The 19494-nt window shown below is 37.2% G+C and overlaps 1 protein-coding gene across 3 annotated transcripts; it reads right to left on the reverse strand.

Moving 5' to 3' along the window:
• Positions 1-7564: 7564 nt before the first annotated feature.
• Positions 7565-19259, reverse strand: LOC138183689 (uncharacterized). Of its 3 annotated transcripts, XR_011174121.1 has the most exons (7): positions 18977-19259; positions 18211-18904; positions 17972-18101; positions 17708-17826; positions 14507-14601; positions 11225-12436; positions 7565-7706 (listed from the first exon to the last, which is right to left on the reverse strand). XR_011174121.1 is itself a non-coding variant. In XM_069121014.1 (6 exons), the coding sequence occupies exons 1-6, from the start codon at positions 18985-18987 to the stop codon at positions 11338-11340; spliced, it is 2145 nt and encodes a 714-aa protein (XP_068977115.1). In that variant the 5' UTR covers positions 18988-19259; the 3' UTR covers positions 9257-11337. The 3 variants fall into 3 exon arrangements, 2 of the variants coding, with proteins under 2 accessions (XP_068977115.1, XP_068977114.1); XM_069121014.1 differs by lacking the exon at positions 7565-7706 and having other exon boundaries at positions 9257-12436; positions 18211-18901; XM_069121013.1 differs by lacking the exon at positions 7565-7706 and having other exon boundaries at positions 9257-12436.
• Positions 19260-19494: the final 235 nt, after the last annotated feature.

A 19494-nucleotide genomic window follows, 5' to 3' on the forward strand; every position in this document is an offset into this window, starting at 1 on the left:
TGATAAATTTTTCGACGAGACGTAGAGAATACGAAGATACCATTGATATAGAATTTATAGTAAATCGCTGGAATTATCAGCGTGGTTCACATCTCTGATTCGTAAATTTGTCGAGAAATTTTCCAAATTTACGGTGCAGCAATTTGTGCAGAATGCTTTTGTTATATACCTTTTTAATTCATGAATCGCGTTCCTAAGAAAAAACGCACCACGCGAAGGAAGAAGCTTTGAGACTACAGCGTGAAAAGATTCGATTCGTAGCAACGGATCGTTTCATCGTAACGTATTTCTCGGTTTCTACCTAAGCTTCGATCGAAACAATGTTTTGCTATCATCACCTACACCGATGGTATCCATATATCGAGCCTTTTACTGTTTCAGACGATCTTCGTGGGAGGCTGTGCACCGAAGACAAACAACCATACACAAGAATAACATCTTTCGCGTTCCGCTAATCACAACACTTGGTGCTGCCTGTACACAGACGTAGAGACGACGATGGGAAAACATAGCACGGTCGTCGTTCGAGCCGATGGAAAAAGTACCGCTTCTATCGGTGGGTTAATGAAGTGGCCTGCGCGAGAGAATTGTTTTTGTTCAAAACATACGAACGTAATTACAGATAAAAATCCATACTATTTTAATTCTCATCTATTCTTCCCCTTTTTTTTCTTTTTTGGTAATTGAAATTCAGTAGTTTACGGTTAATTCCATATACAGGTATAATATAGGTATATTACTATTTTAATACAGCGATTTGCAAAATGAAACGATCATACGAATAAGAAATTTACCAAACTCGAATACCACAGTTCTAAAGGAATTTTGTAATATCTTAAGAAATAAACAGACAAATCATCCATCCGACAGTTTTCTTCGTGTACATTTTCTTTTATTAAAGTCTCAAGAATATACGTATACATATGATTATGTATTAAAACAATCCATCCGAAAATGTGTGACACTGAACTATCTGATAATCATCCTCTTTGTGTATGTATAACGCTTTGTGTATTCTCTAACTCGACGTATAAAACCGTGACGATAGTTTAGCCACAGGTGAAGTATATACGTATAGAGGTGAAAAATTCGTGAGGGTTCTATTCAGTACCTTTAACGGAAAATTTTACGCGCTATTACTATCAGGCTATGGTTATCCTTAACGATTACGGACATCGGTTATTCTTAACTTAAGCGTTAGGGGCATCCAGTAGAAAGGTCACTTTTAGTGCGAGATTACCCTCTGATCGGTTGTCCGATTAAAAAATACAATGGAAACCTGAGCGTTCGGCACGATCTTAATGGCACTTCGAGAATTATTTGATCGAGTAATTACGGATGCGCAGTGCGTTTCGATCATGCACACGGTGTATAATACAGGCCACGATATAGCCAGGCTGTAAATTAATCCTTCGTCTGCAGTGTCCTTGAAACTGAAAGCGTCTTTTACGCAGAGAAATTAGAGGTGAGTAAAAGCGGGTGAGAAATTCGTTTTCCATAATTAACATCGCGTTTAAACCTTCTCACGAAAAAAGTTACACGTTAGGTATTACACGGAAATTTATCGAGACTTAGATATTAAAGAAACATTAAATTCACTATGTATATTTTATTTTCGAATTCCGCGTAGTGAAACAGAAAATGATCCACGTTGTTTCATTTACAGATCGAGAAGCTACAAATATATAGTGATCGTTGTTAAAGCAAATTGAAAAATAAAAAACAGATGGTAATATAAATATAAATTTGTATTTTGATGCGTTACATGAAGGATGACGATGTTAAAAATGTTCTTGTACACACTTAACCGAGCTTTTAAATTCTTATACGCATAGCTGTATTTTTCTGTCAACTTCATCGTCCTGACACTCGAAACACGATCATTATAACTTTGCTATATCATGGCTCGTACTATCTGATTATACATTTGATGTAAACGTCGTGATTACGTTGATTCGTGCGATCGTTAAGTACTCTATTTAGGTATACGTGAATTACAGTTACTATATATATACAAGGTGGTTGGTAACTGGTGGTACAAGCGGAAAGGGGGTGATTCTAGGCGAAAAAAGAAGTCGAAAATATAGAATAAAAATTTTTCGTCTGAGGCTTTGTTTTCGAGAAAATCGATTTCGAATTTTCGCTCGGTACGCGTGCACTTTATCACGTCTCGTTAGAACGGATCTCACTGTAGATCGTTGTCTGGATTGACGTTATTTTTTTAATTTTTTAAATTTTTAAATTCTTATTCTATATTTTCGACTTCTTTTTTCGCGTAGAATCACCCCCTTTCCGCTTGTACCACCAGTTACCAACCACCCTGTATATATATTTTTTATTTTTCTTTTTACTATGTATAAAGTAATTAGCAAATGAGATAGACCTCGTTTCTAGAAACTTGTCCATTATATAAATTAGATTCGAAATTATCGTTATAAGTTAAAATCATAGCCGCGTGTCACTGAAACTTATTCCATGGGAATGAACATCTAAACATAGAACAGTAATAATAGTAAAATACTGATATAATAGTAGTAAGGTTGAAACATCTTGAATAAAATTACTTGTATCTATGTAATTCCTGCTATCACAGGAAAAAAATGATTTTTCAATGAATCAATGTTAAATTTCGTCAAAATTTGATAAAAGTATAATATAAAATTTACAGATACGATTTATTACAATTTCACGGACATTTACCAGGTCTATCTCTACTTGAATTACCCTCTACCACCCCCTGTAATCTATTTCTTCCCTTCTTTTTGTCGATTCGTTCATTGGAATTTTTTGTGTACTCATTAACAACGGGACAAGTATTGTGCTACGTAAATTCCAAATGAAAGTTGCTTAAAAATTAAATAACAAAACTTTTAGATATTTTATATATACCTATACATAAATATACAGGCTGACCCACGAATTGGTCGCCAGGATTTTTCAAACACTACCGATTAGCTGACAAGAAAGTTAATCAGCTTTAAATCGGCTTCGAAGTTTCTTATATCGCGGTTTGTAGCCGATTGAAAGCCGATCAACTTTTATTCGAAACATTTTTGCGTCATTTTTACTGGAAATGGTGGAAATATCGTGCACCACCCTGTATATATTTTGTATGAGAAATATTTGTATTATTTTAACGATATTTTGAATTACAGAGAGCCTCAATTGTGTCGAATCGTGGAACATATTTTTCTATAGATACATATATGTTTAAAATATCCTCGAAACGAGCGCGGCAATAGACGCAATGCTTGGCAAAGAAATTCCTAAAAATGGAATGAAAATTACTGCACAAAAAAAAAATAACAGAAAAGAAAATAATAACAAACGATACTCTGAAATTACCGAGTGAATACGATAAAAGAGAGTAAAATAGCGTTTGCTAAAAGAAAAATTGTTCATCGAGAAGGTGCAATTGAAATGGGAATTTCGTCGGGAAAAACAGCCATCGATTACCGTGAATCGAATTCGTGCGAATTTGAATAAAAGATCGACTGTGAATTCCCGCCATTTTAATCTGATTAAATTTCGCGTATCGATAAGTTTGCGCAAACTAAATCGGTATCGATTCATGCAATACACACACGCAGAGAAAGAAAATAAAAGATATTGATCACTCGTGTTGCTATTGGTTAATGCTAGATACATTCATAATGATCAATTGTTTCCCATTCAAACATCACACGCTATCGTTAAATACGAATCTGTTTACGGCATTGCAAATTGTTCTGCGATTCGTCAAATCGCACGGATTTCTGTCTTACGAATCTAATTGCAAGAACTACAGTCTTCACATGTTCCGATCGAATTGGTAAATCTATTTACGAAAATAGAACACGCTATTGCAAGTTCGAGTGATCCGAGCTCAATGCCTTAGACACGAAGGATACTATACGCTATCCACTCGAAAGGATACTAAAAGTAACGATCGATGATACAATTTATTTACAAATGTGAATTCAAATGCTTAAAACAATTAGAAAATCGCTTATCCTTGTAATCTAACAGAAAGAACCAGATAGCTGATATGAAAAGATTACATATTTCTCATCGAATTCCTAATTTGTTATGCGAAATTACGAAACAAATTGCGATAGGTACATTCTTGATAAAAAAAAAAAAGAAAAGCAAATCAAATAATTCTATATCATAAAATGATATGATTCTATATAATAAAATGAGCCTTCGTTTTTCAGATACGAACGATCAAAATTTCGGAGTGTAGCGCGAGAACATGTACGTTCTCTCGTTCAACTTCGATCATACTTGCCTCGAAAATGAAAATTCAAACTGAAAAATGATAAAGGACACTTCGATTGTTCCTTTTTGTATGAAAAATGAATTGACCGTGAAAATGATTAAAAGATGGATTAATTTTCTAATTATTTTGAGCACTGAAATTGTTCAATTGTCACGGTTGGCTCATCGCAAACAACAGATTCTTCCATTTTTATATATATACGATATCGAAAAATAGGAAGTAAGTTTCACGAAATATCGATGAATGCTCGGTGATGAAAGTAATATCACTTCGTTTATGAAAATACTGCTTTTACGACGAGCTTCGGCCCTTAAACTACTATACGTGCATAGTATGTGTATATATGTGTGTCATAATATATTTGTTTAATGAGAAATAGATAACACGAGAGACAGAATCTCCGTAGATCGTAATATAAGTCGTTAATTGATTAATTTGTAGCTATTAACTGCCGTTTACTAGAAGAACGCTAATTTCTAAGTAGAAAGAGATTCAATCGCAGAAATCGTTCGTTTAATCCCTTTGCCGAGACGATACGAAATCAGGTGAGAGAAATTAAACGGGAAAAGTAGAAATTTTGTTTTGCCCATTAGAATCAATTTATATGTACTACGACATTGAAAAAAATATAGAGGACAATTAAAATCACAGCGAAGAGATTAATCGTTACGCGTTACTATGTACAATGCTGTATCTACGTTGTTCATAAAAAAATATATATTTCCGCTATTACAAACTACCAATTCTCGAACGAGGCTTTCCCGAAAATTGCAGAATACCTGTACAAAAATTGGTAACACGATCTTTAATAACGTCCATACACGATGTGGAAATTCAACGAGAGAACATTGCGCTCTCTTGGGTTTCTGCAATCGAGATAATTTTGGCGAAACATCGACAAAAGCGAGAAAAAGACCAGCTTCGACAAATAACAACGCGCGAAGAATAATTAACATAATAATACTAGACATTCAACTTTCCCGGAAAATTGATAAAACTTCATCGAATGGAGGGATCGATGTTCGAAGAATATAACAAAGATTCATTTTCAAACCTACGTTTCTCACAGAACAACCGATCGTTCTAGTTCCAGCTACCATTCTGGATCATCGAGAAACCATTAGGAGGGAAAATTCCAAAAAATACTCGGTGCACCGTTGATTCGATTCGAAACGGGAAAGAAATCAACGTATTAACCCGATTGCGTCAACTTTGTTCTTAGGACAAACACCAGCGTCGCTAATCTTCGATCCATGAACAGAACACGCGAGCTTATCGATCAGCATCCTCCCATTGCGAAGGCTAATCAGCGAAAAATATAACTCAGCGAACGATCGCGCGGTAGTTTCATCCTTCGCGATTCTAAAATCGATGCGTTTCGACGCAATCGACAATTTGAGAAAGAAATTGAGAATTTTTCTTTAAGCGACTGAAACTATGGAACACTTGGAAATTTGTAAATTGGAATATTTGCGTGCAAAACAGAAATTTGTTAAGGCATCCAATACTTTAACATTACGCGATATCACTTTTACCGATTTTAGTTAAAATAGAATTCTACTCTTAATTAGAATTTATTATTTTAACAATATGATTTTTATTCGATTTTATCTTATTTTTAGTTCCTGATCTGGGAATAAATCGCGAGAGATAAGAGTACGCGCTTTTCCAGCCAAAACTCATTCAAATCGTTTAACAAATCTAGCAAACTTTCAGGCACGTTCGACGGTATAATAAAAATCTCGAGGAACCGTCTTCTAAAAAAATTGGGACGAATGAACGATCACAGGTAAGGTTGCGAATCAGTTTTATCAAACCTCGTTACTAACTCTCGAATAATCGACAGATTATCCTCGCGTAACCTTAAAGCGTTAATGTCCGATGAAATTTATGACACGAAAAAAGTAGAAAAAGAGTTTAAGATTATAAATAAATCGAGATTTCTTTTCCCAACGCTAACTGTATGTACAATATTACTTAATCCATAAAAAAAAAAGTTATTAAGCTTTGTAGAATTGCAGAAATGTTCGTCATCTCCGTTTCATTGCAATCCACGTTCTTCGCAGTAACCAACGCAAAAGTTAATCATTTTATGACGTTCGAACAAACGACAACTGTAGAAATCGCTCGTCACACATTATGTTTCTTATTATTGAAACAAAATTTCGTCAAGATCTTTCAAACTCGAGTAATTTTAATAGAACAAACAAATTGATTTAAAAGGATTAATAAGCACTTGTTTTCGCTTATCAAACAGCTTCAAACTTATTCTAAAATATTTGTTACTTGTTTCAAAACCTTTTTTTAAAAACTATGGCCTAAGGTGACACAGATAGAGAGCCTGATACTCTTCTCGATCATCGTTCATGATTTTTGGCTCTTCTTCTCACGTAAAGTTTTCACAATTTTTGGAAGAGTTAATCTAATGTCGTGGACTTAACAATTTCAATTCTGTCATTCATTATGCTCCAATCGAAGGCGTTCACATTCGTCAAATTCGTGAACACTTTCACACAATCGTTCAATTGCATCTGCAATACTCAAAAAATTCAATTCCAGAGATTATCGAGGAATCCAAATACTCTGTTGCCAATTTCTTCAATCTCCGATCGCTATAAACGTTCGCAAACTCTTCCAAACCATTCTAACGCTTCAAATATCCTCGTTTTCTACACCTTAACGTAAAATCTCCAGTATTCCAAAATGGATCATCGAAAAATCCAAATAGTCTAATGCTACTTTTTGAAATTTCAAATTTCTACAAACCTTCTACAAACTAAATCGTTTCCCCTGGCATCCTCCTGTTTCTCAAATTTTAATTTAAAATTTCCAGTGCTTCGAAGATTATCGAGATTTCAAACACGCTACTACTAATTATCATAAACTTTTACAAACATTTCCACTCTGACGCGCCAAATCTTTTTACTCTTCAGAGTTTCGTCTAGAATTTCCGATACTCCATCCAAGATCATCAACCAGTTCATATACGAAATACTCTGACACACTTCCTTCCAATCTCCACTCATCGCAAACCTTTTCAAACCACTTCAGATTATCTCACACCGTGCAAACACGTCAGATCACCCTGTTTCTTCGCTTAAACTCTAATCGAAAATTTCGAATATTCCGAAAAATTGTGATCTAAAGATCGGTAACAGGTCCGGACAGCTTAATACCACACTCGATCATCGACAACCATTCAGGAACCTTCTCTCTGTACGCTGTTCCTCCTTGCTCGTCCACTTTACCATCGTCCTCTTCGTCCTTTCGCTGCCTTCCCTCCTGATTATTCTTCTCATCTCCTTCCTCTTCGTCTTCATCTTCATCCTCGGACGAGGAGGAAGCGTTCCTCGAGCGTTTCACGTTCACCAAGCTCGGGATGGTTCCCCCTTGGTCGGCGGGATCGATCATCTTATTACGCAGAATGTCCAGCAGCTTCTCCCGTCTGACAAATCACGAGTCAATGAACGTTACATGCGTTCGTTCGCCTATCATCCACTACTCGGCCCAAAGAAATCTCTGTAATGCTCTCTTTAGAAGCGGCAAAAGCAACAGTGAGGTCAGCTGAAAGCCATGCTACCAGCTAGAAGAACAGAAAAAGAATACACACGACCAAAACCGGTCACTCGCGGTTTACCCTCGTCCATTGGCGTCTTGCGGGGTTGTCTTTGAGGTATGGAGGATTGTATAAAGTGTGGAATACGCTTGATATGGAAGGAATATATACACAAGGTGTTTGCAACGTGAAATTACTTTCTATCAGGATTTTTGAGGTGGATGGCGCTCGTTGATACAATCGATTAAAGATGTTCGTTTGTTGATTTGTTTTTGCTCGTTTCGAACGTTCAAATTTCCTAATTTAGAAAATTCCACTTCGCATTGTGTTCGTCAGATAATTTCCACTAGATCATTTGACGAACGTGGATGGAAAAATCAACTCTGTCGCAATTAAAAACAGTGTTCGACGTCGGAATTTCTATCTACCGACTTTTGCGAAATGTAATAGGAAAAACAATTATTTTATAGCACCGTAGAGGAATTATAAATTGGCGAACGTAAAATATTTGTAAAACGTTTAAATCCGTCAAACGTTAAGATCTAAAAATTGTTGACGAATTTTCCGCCATTCCTCTCATGACAAGAAGTGAATCGACAATGAAAAGACAAGATTATCTTCTCTCTGTATAAGATAAATATGAGCCAAAGCAAATCACTCGTATCACCAACATCGAACGAACAATTGATTTTTCAATCTTCCGTTCGCCAAACAGTCTCAACAGCGAACAGAGTGCCATCCAGCCTACAAGTCCCGAATGACTTTTCGCAAAAGATACTTCTCGCATGGTAAATAGAGACTACATTATACATAAAAATAATAAGGGAAATTCGGAATATATGTATTAAGAAGTTCCTTTGGAATTTAGCAGGATCGTTCCTTGTCGGTGGCGTTAAACGCGTTTGCCAGCGACAAACAGCCGGCCTCTGGAACTGTTTAAACAACGAATTAATTTGTTGTTTGCCGTTGTTGACGGGGATTCTACGGCGGCTGTTTGCCGTGGAAATTGTAGAAGAAAGAAAATATCAATTTTGTGCGCGCTCGCGCAAACACACACACACACGTACACGCAACGCGAGCGCCAGCTTGAAAACATTAAATTAATATAATATTTGATCATTTATTAAATTGCCGCGTACAAACTCGATGCAACGAAACAGAGAATTGCAGAGGAATATCGAGAGAGGGGAAGAAAAAAGAGAAAGAATGGGTAAGAGGAAGAGAAAAATGGAGAAACGTGTATCGGTGGCGGTCGTTATTTCCACCGAACGAACAGATCGAAAGATAAAAATTGACTTTGCTTGTTTAAACTGTACACACCGGGACTTTTATGATGTTTGAGCGAAACGACGGGGATGCAACGAGTATAATCGATAATGATACGTTGATTCTTTCGATCTCGTCCTCGACCATCGATGAAAACCATTATTTTTCCTCCCTTTTTTTTTCTTTTTTTATTTTATTTTATTTTTCTATTTTCGTTCCTGGAAGGGAAGTTGCGTAACGTCGAAAATATCGACGCTCGAAAACGTGGTTAACATGTTTGGGGATATCGTCGGAACTTTTTAACTGGCACTGTTCAATAAGTTGAAATACGTATTATACTCTTGCTATTTAGTCAGTCTTAACCCTGTTACGATCCTCCAATTTTTATGTATATTTATGTTCCAGTCTCACTCTCGTTTTGGCAAGCAGAAAAGCTTGCCGTAATTTACGAAAAAATTTCAGCGTAGAATCGAAACGAAAAATCGCACGTCTCGACAAACATTTTCTGATATTTTTCGCAGACTGAAAATTATTGAAGGAATCACGAACGATACCGATGCCTATTTCATATTCTCCCCTCTCTAAGAGAATATTTTAGCATCTTTAATATCTGTCCGATGCATTCCAATTTTTTTTTTTTTTTTTTTTTAATAAAATACTAATTACATTACGCGACAACCATTAGAAGCTTATTAGATTCAAAATGAAATATATAATATAATTATATAATTATTTCTATAACATGTAAAGATATTAAAATTATTACGTAGCAGGGTCACTCGTCTCGAACTTACGTCTAAAACAAAGCGTATTTAGTTGAGAATATTACTTAAAATAATATTTATGATATCGATATAAAAACGTAAGAGATTCTTAAAATCACTTTTACAAAAATTCTATAAGAATATTAAACCTTCCCTGTATACCTAATGCCGACGATGTTTAAGTTGATTTAAATATGATTGATCTAAATTGAGAAAAATCGAACCAGTTGAAAAGTTCAAGGGGAATTAAACTAAAAATATGATACAGGCTTGGAGAACAATGTACACTCGGTATTGAAAATGACAAACAAAGTGATAAAACGCATGCTAGACAAGCTGCAGAAGCCATGCCAACGTGGTAATTTACGCTATTTAAATGTACACACGCTTATCGTATAATTAATTACAGCTACAAAGCGAAAGTGAAAGAATCTGCAAACTCTAAAACTATTTTCCCCACATTTTTTTTTTCACGAATTTCTCAACTGTAGATTTTAATGTCGATATAACATTGGAAATATATTCGTTTCTTTCATTTTCACTTCGAACACATCGAAACTGTACAATACGTAAGTAGAAGAAGAGTACAGAAAAGCGAAGATCGACAGATCGTGAAAATACAAAAATGGATAAATAACTTTACGTGAATCGTTAAACAGAGACAGATTTCTTTCAAAATACAAAATAATCTAACTCTTCTCGTACTTCGAACAAAAGCCATCGAGGAAAACACACGATTATTAACATTTTCGAACGATCTTAAGCTTGGTTGCTGGTTTCATTCCTGGTATATCGCTTCGTTTATATTAGAAACGACACTACATACTTTAGGAGCGTCTCTTATACAACTAGAAAAACACGATAACAATACAAGAAAAGGCAACAAAGTACTAGAAATAATGCTCTAGAATGTTTCGTCCAACTATGAAACGATCATTTTATACAATTGGACCGTAAACATCATAACAGATATTTTCTTAAAAGCTAAAACAAGAACCCTTAAAAGGTCCGAGTAACTAAATAAACAATTGACGAAATCACCGAAATACCACGATAAAAACCTACGATATATATCTTGATAAAATACTTCTTTAAAATCGATATTTTTCTTCTTAATCTTTCTTCTTAATCGACACTTGTTCACAAACTAGAGCATACGCTCAAAATACCTAAAATATCGACTCGAAGGTACCTGCTGAAAATATTCCTTTGTTTAAATATTCCGTAAACACAGCGAACCAAGCGAAAGGTCGTTCGTCGAGCCCGAAGGAATAGCGCGAAGCATGTTCACGAAGAAAAAGGAAGAAAGACAGAAAAAGTCTCTATACGGAAACAGACAGACAGAGAGAAAAAGGAGTGGTACAACGATAGACCTACGTGCTATTCGACATGTACATAGTAGTAGCCTCTAGCAAGCCCTTGAAGCCCCCCTCGCTCAACGGCGACCGTTGGTTCGCGTTTGGTTCGCAGGGGCCCCGCGCGTACGTAGCCTAAATGTAGGCGGTGGTGTAGGTAGCGCGTGAAGGTGCTGTCAGGACTCTGGAGGTCAGGATTCCCGTCGAGCAGAGATCTTTCGGCACGAAGGAGCCACCACCGACTACGGTCACTTCCGGGATCTCGGTGATGGCTCGGCTCGTTTCGTCGTCGTTGTCGACGTCGTCGTCGCCGCCATTCAGACGACTCCGATCTTCGTCCTCGCTCACCGTTCTCCGCACGTCTTTCGTCCCACTGTCGTTCCTCTCTGCGACCGTTCCACCCTTGTCCGTTTCGACGAACGATCTCTTCGACACCGAACTACCCTTCTTCTTCCTCGACTTCTTCGATCCTACTCTCTGATGATGAGCGCGCGACAATTCCACTTCCTTCTTCGACTCTCTTATCCTTTTCTCCTGCACGTTCGAGGATATCGCGCCAAGACTCTTGGTCGTAGTCGAATCTGTTTTAGGCTCGTCGTCTCGCACCGTATCCTCGTCTTTCGTCTTCTTCGAGCTCGAGTTCTCTTCCAAACGATGTTCGACGAGGATAAGGTCGTCGTCCTCGCGTTGATCGCAACTCTTCGTCTCTAACGCGAGCTCGGAAACAGAGAAATTGGAGCTCTCCTCCAAACTGACATCCGTGCGATGTTGCTCGAAACTGTTGCTAGCGGTAACTATCAGCGGCGACTGGTTACCACTGCTAGACACCTGACACTGATCATCCAACGACCACGAAGCATTGATGGACGTTGTCGGACTGCTACGATCAGCGGTTCGATAAACGGTCTTGTCTGCGACGAAATGGTGAGCCAGGTCCGCGGTTCGGGAACGTAGTAACGAGGTGATGTGTTGTGGGACTATCGAGGACAACGACGGTGTCGATGACGGTGGTGCGGGGATCAGGCTACAGGTGTCGGATAGAGCGGTACGCACGGGGGTGCTGGTTACGTAGGATTGCGTAGTATCGAAAGTAGCGACAGGCGTGACTGATCTTGCGTTTACGCACTTTGCCGCGTGATTCTCGGCCAGGCACTTGGACGCCCAGGCCTCCTGCAGCTCCCGTCTCAGCGCCAGAGTCTCTTCCTCGAACGCGGCGATCTCGCGGCCTTCGTTGCTACGTGCCAATCAACACACAATTTCCACCATGTTTATATATACATATGTGTTCAGCACGCGGAGATCGCGCGCGCGTATTATCCATTAGACGGCGTATGTGTTTTGTTGGTTCTGCGTTTTGTGGGTGGGTGTTTGGTGCATGCGGTCCCATTTTCACGTGCGGGGTGTAAATAATTGAGAAAGTGCGGGTGCAAAGAGAAGATGGAAGGATAAGAAAGCTGGGTGATGGTCTCGTGCATTTTTTTTCTTTTTCGTTTTTAAGTGGATGAAGTTTCTCTCGAATTTCGAGACTGAATTGTAGCGTTTCTCAAATTCAGGTTCAGTGGATGAAGGTTTGCGACAGGCGAGTTACTAAATATCCAAGTGATCCGCAATAATTTCGACTAATTCACTTACAAACAGCGAGTGTTTTCGCAGAAGCTTTCTGTTAAAATGACGATTCGTAAGCGTTCGCTAGATGGTTTTAGAGTTAGAGAAGAGTGTCGCAAGATGCTATTTAGTTTGGTAATCATTTAGCGAGGAAAATCTTTAAGAGGATTTTGAAATAGCTTTTAAGCAACAAGTGGCGATTCGTTTAAGCGTTTACTCGGTGATTTAAATTGAAAGAATGTTACTGCGATAAAATTAAATAATTATATTTGGTAACTAACGTCTGTAAAGAGAAATTCTATACCGACGTGTATATTAGATTTTCTGAAATTTAGAAAGGAAAGAAGAGTATGGCTGTATGATAATGCGCTAGATACATAGCTATTTAGCGATGAACGTTTCAAGAGTGGTTTTTTAAAATGATTTTCGAAAGAGGGATGAATACCAGTTTGCAAAGGGAACGACTTTCCGAGTTGAAACTTAAATCTAAGGGAAGAAAGTTAAAGCAATTTCAGCTAGGTAATTAATTTAGTGGTTTTGAAAAATAAGAGATAAATTGGAAAACTCGCAAGCATTCTGTGAGATCAGAAATTAGCGGTTAGTTTGTTAAAAGATCTTAAAGAAAAATGTCTAAAAGTAAAAGCGAATAGGCTGAAAAGAGGAAAAATGTGGTAGAAGCTCGAGTGATTATTTGAGAAGTTCTAGCTAACGTGTTAGTTAGTGCGCTTAATAATTTTGTAGTTCGGATGGTTTCGGTTATTAAATGTTCGTGTGATATTTTATTTAGAGAAATGAATACTTCTAGAGCTACAAAGGCAAGTTATTGCATGCTGGTTGTTAGTAATAGACCAAAGTAATTAATTCGGTGATCAGAGATTTCCTATAAGAAAATTAAAAATATTGTATATATATCTTCTATGTTATAGATGACAAAGGAAGAGATAAAGTTTTAGCAACACGGTTGGTGACCGATCTTCTGCGTTAAATCAACAAAAATTGCAACGAAACGTTTTACTCGAATTAGAAATAAATTCTTGTTACTACCATAAAAGAATATGAAGTCGTAAATAAAAACACGTGTAAAATTGCAAAGTACATTTTTAATTAACGAAACACTCGTTTTAGTTGACAAAGAAATCTAACAATAGATAAAACGATATAAATAATAGAAATATCGTAATTTTGTTCGGTCTGCACGAATGCAGGAAAGCGGGGAAAACGACGTAAAAGAAACAGAGGGCGAGAATGGAAAAAATTGAAAAAAAAAAAATAAAAAAGAAAAGACTACGATCTTATACGATCTTTCTGCTGGGTCGGAAAAACATCCAATAAAAGTATGTAATAAAGAAAAGGAAAGTATATCGCAATATGCGACGGCAAATCAAATTTCAAATTTGCTTCCACCGATCAATCGTGGAAATAAATTATTTCGACAAAGCTACTTTCCCGTGAAACTCCACGCTTATCGCTCGTGATCGCAATTTGAAAAACGTTGGATCGATACAAATCCCACGTGGTCTATCGATATCAATGATATTTTACAAGATTTAAATTCAGTGCGAAATGCATACTAGACGAAAAACCACGTGTAAAACAATCCACAAAACCTGTATTTGATAAAAGAAGAAACGATGAAGAAGTAGCAAAGTTCATTACAGGAATTTGCGATAATCATGCCAAACTATAACTGGGTACTCACTTTACGTTCAGCTTCAACATGGCAACTTCCTCCTCCAGTTTTGCTATTCGCCTGTCGCTTTCTTCTTTCTCCTCCGTCAATTTCGTTATTTGATTCTGAAACGATCGGACGAGAAACTCGTGCGTTCATAAATGTTCTTTCGTTAACGTAAAAGTTTCTATTATATTTTGAAATAATTTGAAAATTATTGACAAAGCGTGAATTTATTAGAAACATAGAGACATAAAAATAAAGATGTACACAGGTTTAATGAATTTTAAGACGGTCGGTCGGAAGAAATTTTTCCCGAAGTTTCTTTCCGTCGGAAGAAAACGAGGATAAAGATAAAAGATAAGGGGGGGCAATAATACTCGGCACAGATAAGATGGCTCGGCACGTTTCGAAAGAAATCAAACAATTTACATAGCAACCTGCAATTTTTCACCAGATAACGTTTTACTGGCTTGGATCTCTTTGCTCGTACGATTCTCTAGAACGTGCTCGCAATTACCAAGTACCGTGCAAGAGAAATAATATTTTTGAGAAGAAGCATTTATGATATTCGTTTGCACGTGGTACGATAATTGATTTTCAAGTACGTACGTACATACATATTGTACATTATACGATATCCCTTAAAATCCGCTTAAATCTCTTCATCTAACGCCAGTTGCGATGATAGTTAAAGAATTAAACAACACTGGGAACGTCCTTCGATCGTAATTTTCCAAGATGTAACGAAAATACCAATTGAGTGTTCTTCGTGTGAAACGTTCGTTTCAAGACATCAGATTCTAAAATTATAAAATATTCGCAATCGTAAACGGTCCGTTCGATAGCAATAAAAATTCGTCGCCGACGTAAAAGAAAATCCTTTTGTGAAGAGCAGAAAATCAAAATAGCGAGACGGTGCGAAGAACAGGATTCCGTGAATCGTCGCGACGGCCACTTGGCCCGCGTTTTCACGCGTCGAAATGCCAGAAAGCGAACATGGCAGAAATTTACATGGTCGAAAGTGGAAGGTCCCGGAGGTTCAATTACGGAGATTGGCAACGAGACGAAGAGAGGCTAGCATGGCGCGGACGGCCATCGCTTCGGCTGATGAGGCTAATGGATGGTTGAAACCCGAGAAGACAGAAGAGGAAAAGAGGGGGAGGAAGGAGGCCAAGGGAGAGGCCGTGACAGCCGCTAAGTGCCTCATCCTTCACCCTTCCTCGTCCCTCGACGCACCGTAACACACGGGGCGAAGCGTTCTCTCTTCCTCTGTCTTCCTTTCCACCCCCGTAGCTGACACCCTCATGTGAAACCTAATCATTTTTACCAAACGTCACGGATATTTCGTATTACGTCTACATTAGGTTCTCCGGTATCAGGCTGGGTTTTTATCGAGAACACGAAGCTGCCTTTCGTTTCTTCGGTGAGACCAATTAGGGGATGAAGACGATTTTTACTGCGATGGCAGCAGGAGAATGCAATTGGAGGAAGAGTAAGTTTCGAGTCTTCAAATTGAAGGGGCTGCTATAATATGGAGATTCGTTTCTTTGTGAGATTAAAAGAAGAAGAAGAAGAAGAAGAAGAGGTTGTTTTTTTGTGTCAACTAATATTGTACTTTTTCATTTGACTTTGGAGCTGAAGATATAGATATTATTTCATCCTTCTAATAATTTTATAAGCATCGTTTGTCACGATACTAAGTATGGTCTAAGTATGAAATACCTAGGCTCTTTATACGAGATATCCTCGTTTGAACGCATCAGATTTCTCAGATAGATCGTATCAAGAAATATATCATTTACGTAAAGTATGATTCACACGTTACGTCAGGTAGATTTATGTAATTAATGTGACTTTGCTGAGAGTTGAATTGGAAAGAAAAAAACTCACAAAAGAAAACTCAATAACTTAATGGATTCGATAGAGGAAAGTAATTTTAAAAAATTTATATATCACTGAATAATTGTTTATTCTCGACTAATATACGCGGTGAAAAATATTGCATTAATCAGTGGATGTCCTAATACAATTGGATACCGATTTTTTGTCTCGTATACCTCTTTGGTTGAAAAGTATACTTACCACCTAATGTGAAAGTACGAAAGATAGAATAGCAGCAGATATTTTTTATTGATAAAATAACGAAGAGGCAAAGATTCAAATTGAACGTTATCTCTCATAAACAGAACAAATGCGGATATATTTGAAGATTACTTTGGTATGCAGATCCTCTTCTTAGATAATAAGAAATTAATTGAACGAGAACACCAATCTTGATTAAAATACAGAAAAAATTATGTTCTCTTCCATAAATAATAAACGATAAATAAATAATTAATAATAAACGACTAACTTCAGTGAAACGCTTCATATTAAACAGATCGTTGTGAAAAATTACTCGAGAACAACAAACTATGTATATATTTAAAGACGGCTTATTCTTTTCAATCGCTAACTCTCTGCTAGACATGAATATGAATACGCTCTAGATACTTCTTACTGTTAATATCGAGCTGCGCAGTCGATATAAATATTACGAAAAACAGGGGAGTCTTTATTTGAAGAACGGTATATAAAAATTCCAACGCTAACGTACATAAATAATGAAACAAAAACAGATGGGGTCTCAGGAAACGCGTACGGACGAACTTGATCGATGAAAATTCGCGCGCAGATGATAATCGAGGAAGGAAAATTGTAAGAAAGGAAAAAAAGGGGAAAAGGTGAGAGAGGGGAGAAGCGAAGATCACCTGGCCGTCCTAATCAAACAAAACGTACGAATGCTACGCAAACAATACGTCCATGACCATGTCATGGAAATGCCGAAAGCGTCAGTCGGAGCGGCACATTACCGTAGCCTAACTACAAAGTAGATTCTTTCTCTTCCTTTCTCTTTATCCGCTTTGTTTTCACTTCCCACGTTTTCTATCCGCTGAATTTTTATCCTGTTTCGAAGTTTCCTGCCTTCTCTACACCGAACGAACTTTTTCACAAACCTATCGACACTTGAGTCTACGATCGAAAGGACTAGTATGGTAACGATAACACATTGTGTTTGTTTATGGAAAACTTTTACGTTACCGAATCACGATTGTGAGTCGGTATTTTGAATAACTGTGATACGAGTAAGTGTATGGGGTGAGGCGAATTAGTAGATAGGGAATTTCATTTAGAAATTAATTAGTAACTAATAGAAATTAATTTTGTATAAGTTAGTTTAATACGTACGTTTAAATTTGCCACTTCCAACGACCTTTGGTTCAGCTTTTCCTCGATCATTAATTTTACTTTTGAAACTAGTACCTCCTCGTATGTTTTGTTGGCTTGCCTGATTTCGCGAATAAAATCTGAAACAATTAAAATATTTATGGGATTAATTTCTTTTTAATTATACGGATTTAATGCAAAAACATAGAAGTAGAGTAACAAAAATGTATCGTAAAATAGAGGTACTAATAATAAGATACTATAACGATTTCCGTTAACATTTACCTGATAACATTCCTGGTTGATAATCCGAAGAACTACACACTGCTAATTTTGTCTTCATACTACCTATTTCAGACTTTGTTTCGTTTAACTCTTTAAACAGTTGATTATTGCTCTTTTTCAGTTCTGTCATCTGCAAACAGAATTACGTGATTATTGATTACATTTCTGTAATGCCTTAAATATATACCTGTGTTTATGTGGCTATAATCTATGTTTATTTATCAAAAAAAACTACTCACCTGTTTGATAAGAGATAGAACTAACTTATTGCTACGTCCAACTGTAGTAATGGAGCTACCACTATCTGCGCTATCAGAGTCTTCGCTCTGACTCTGTACCGGTGCTTCTGCAGACCCAAGACCAGGGTCTGAATACCTCCGATGCTCTGAATTTATCTCATCTCCATTTATTCCATTGTTCTTATTAGCAGTAGATGGCAAACTCGCGTAATCTCCATTCTGATAGTTAGCAGGGACAGGAGATCCTCCCCCATTTTCTTGTAAACTCGTGTAACCATTTGCCATAGAATTCATATTCAAGTTCAGTGGTTGATTTTGATTACAATGTCGTCGGGGTCTACTGTGAACGGCTCTTATACCAGAGACTGGCACCGGCTGATACAGTCTATACATGGTTGGCAGCGAAACAGGCTCCATGGTATATGTCATAGGCATCTGCGTATAACCACACATGCTAGGGTCAGATGTTGTAGTAAAGAGACGTTGTCCATTGTTCTGAAAGTTTTGCGGCATGTTAGACTGCCACAATAAATGTGGATACTCCATTCCAGGTACTATATCGTTATTTTGATCGTTTTGAATGTTGTTCGTCCACGAGCTAAACATACTGCTTTTCTTACTGGGTCGTTTTTTGTTCTTCTTGGAATGACTAATAACATCCTCACGATTCTCTAACCTCGAAGCGTCTAACCTGCTGAAGATTCATCAAAATTATATAAATTGACAACCATGTATCTTATGAACCACGAGAAACATCGCGTCTTACCTTTTATCCATTTTTACGGGATATTATACACTGTGTCAGAGGTTAGCCGTGGATCAACACTCGCGATGTAAGTGACATGGAGACTCAAACAGATATCGTATCGTAACGCGTACGCTGGAATAGTGACTTCCTGACTTGTATAAAGCTTAAAGTTGCTAATTTACGTTACAGCATGAGTAGTGCATAATAGATAATAGTAAATAAGGACTAAGGACGGTAAACACTCGGCCTGCTCTACTCTATTCGGAATCGGTCGTTATCACTTTGTGGCTGATTGGTTGAATGAATCCCTACCATTTCTTTGTCACAAAACATGATTAGTTCTAGAATGACACCGCGAACTTTACTTTTTAGTTCTTAAAAACTTATTATCGTATTATATTACGCCAATTATGCTACACTTTTTATAATTACTTTTACGCACGCTTTCAAACTTGCCACGTGCATGTACTTTTCGATGTAAATCCTCACATTTATTTGGAAATAAATGCTAAAACATAAATATCATTAGTTTGCTA

The sequence above is a fragment of the Bombus flavifrons genome, chromosome 9, assembly GCF_040668555.2.
Source record: "Bombus flavifrons isolate JBK064 chromosome 9, iyBomFlav1_principal, whole genome shotgun sequence".
In the NCBI taxonomy this organism is placed as follows: domain Eukaryota; kingdom Metazoa; phylum Arthropoda; class Insecta; order Hymenoptera; family Apidae; genus Bombus; species Bombus flavifrons.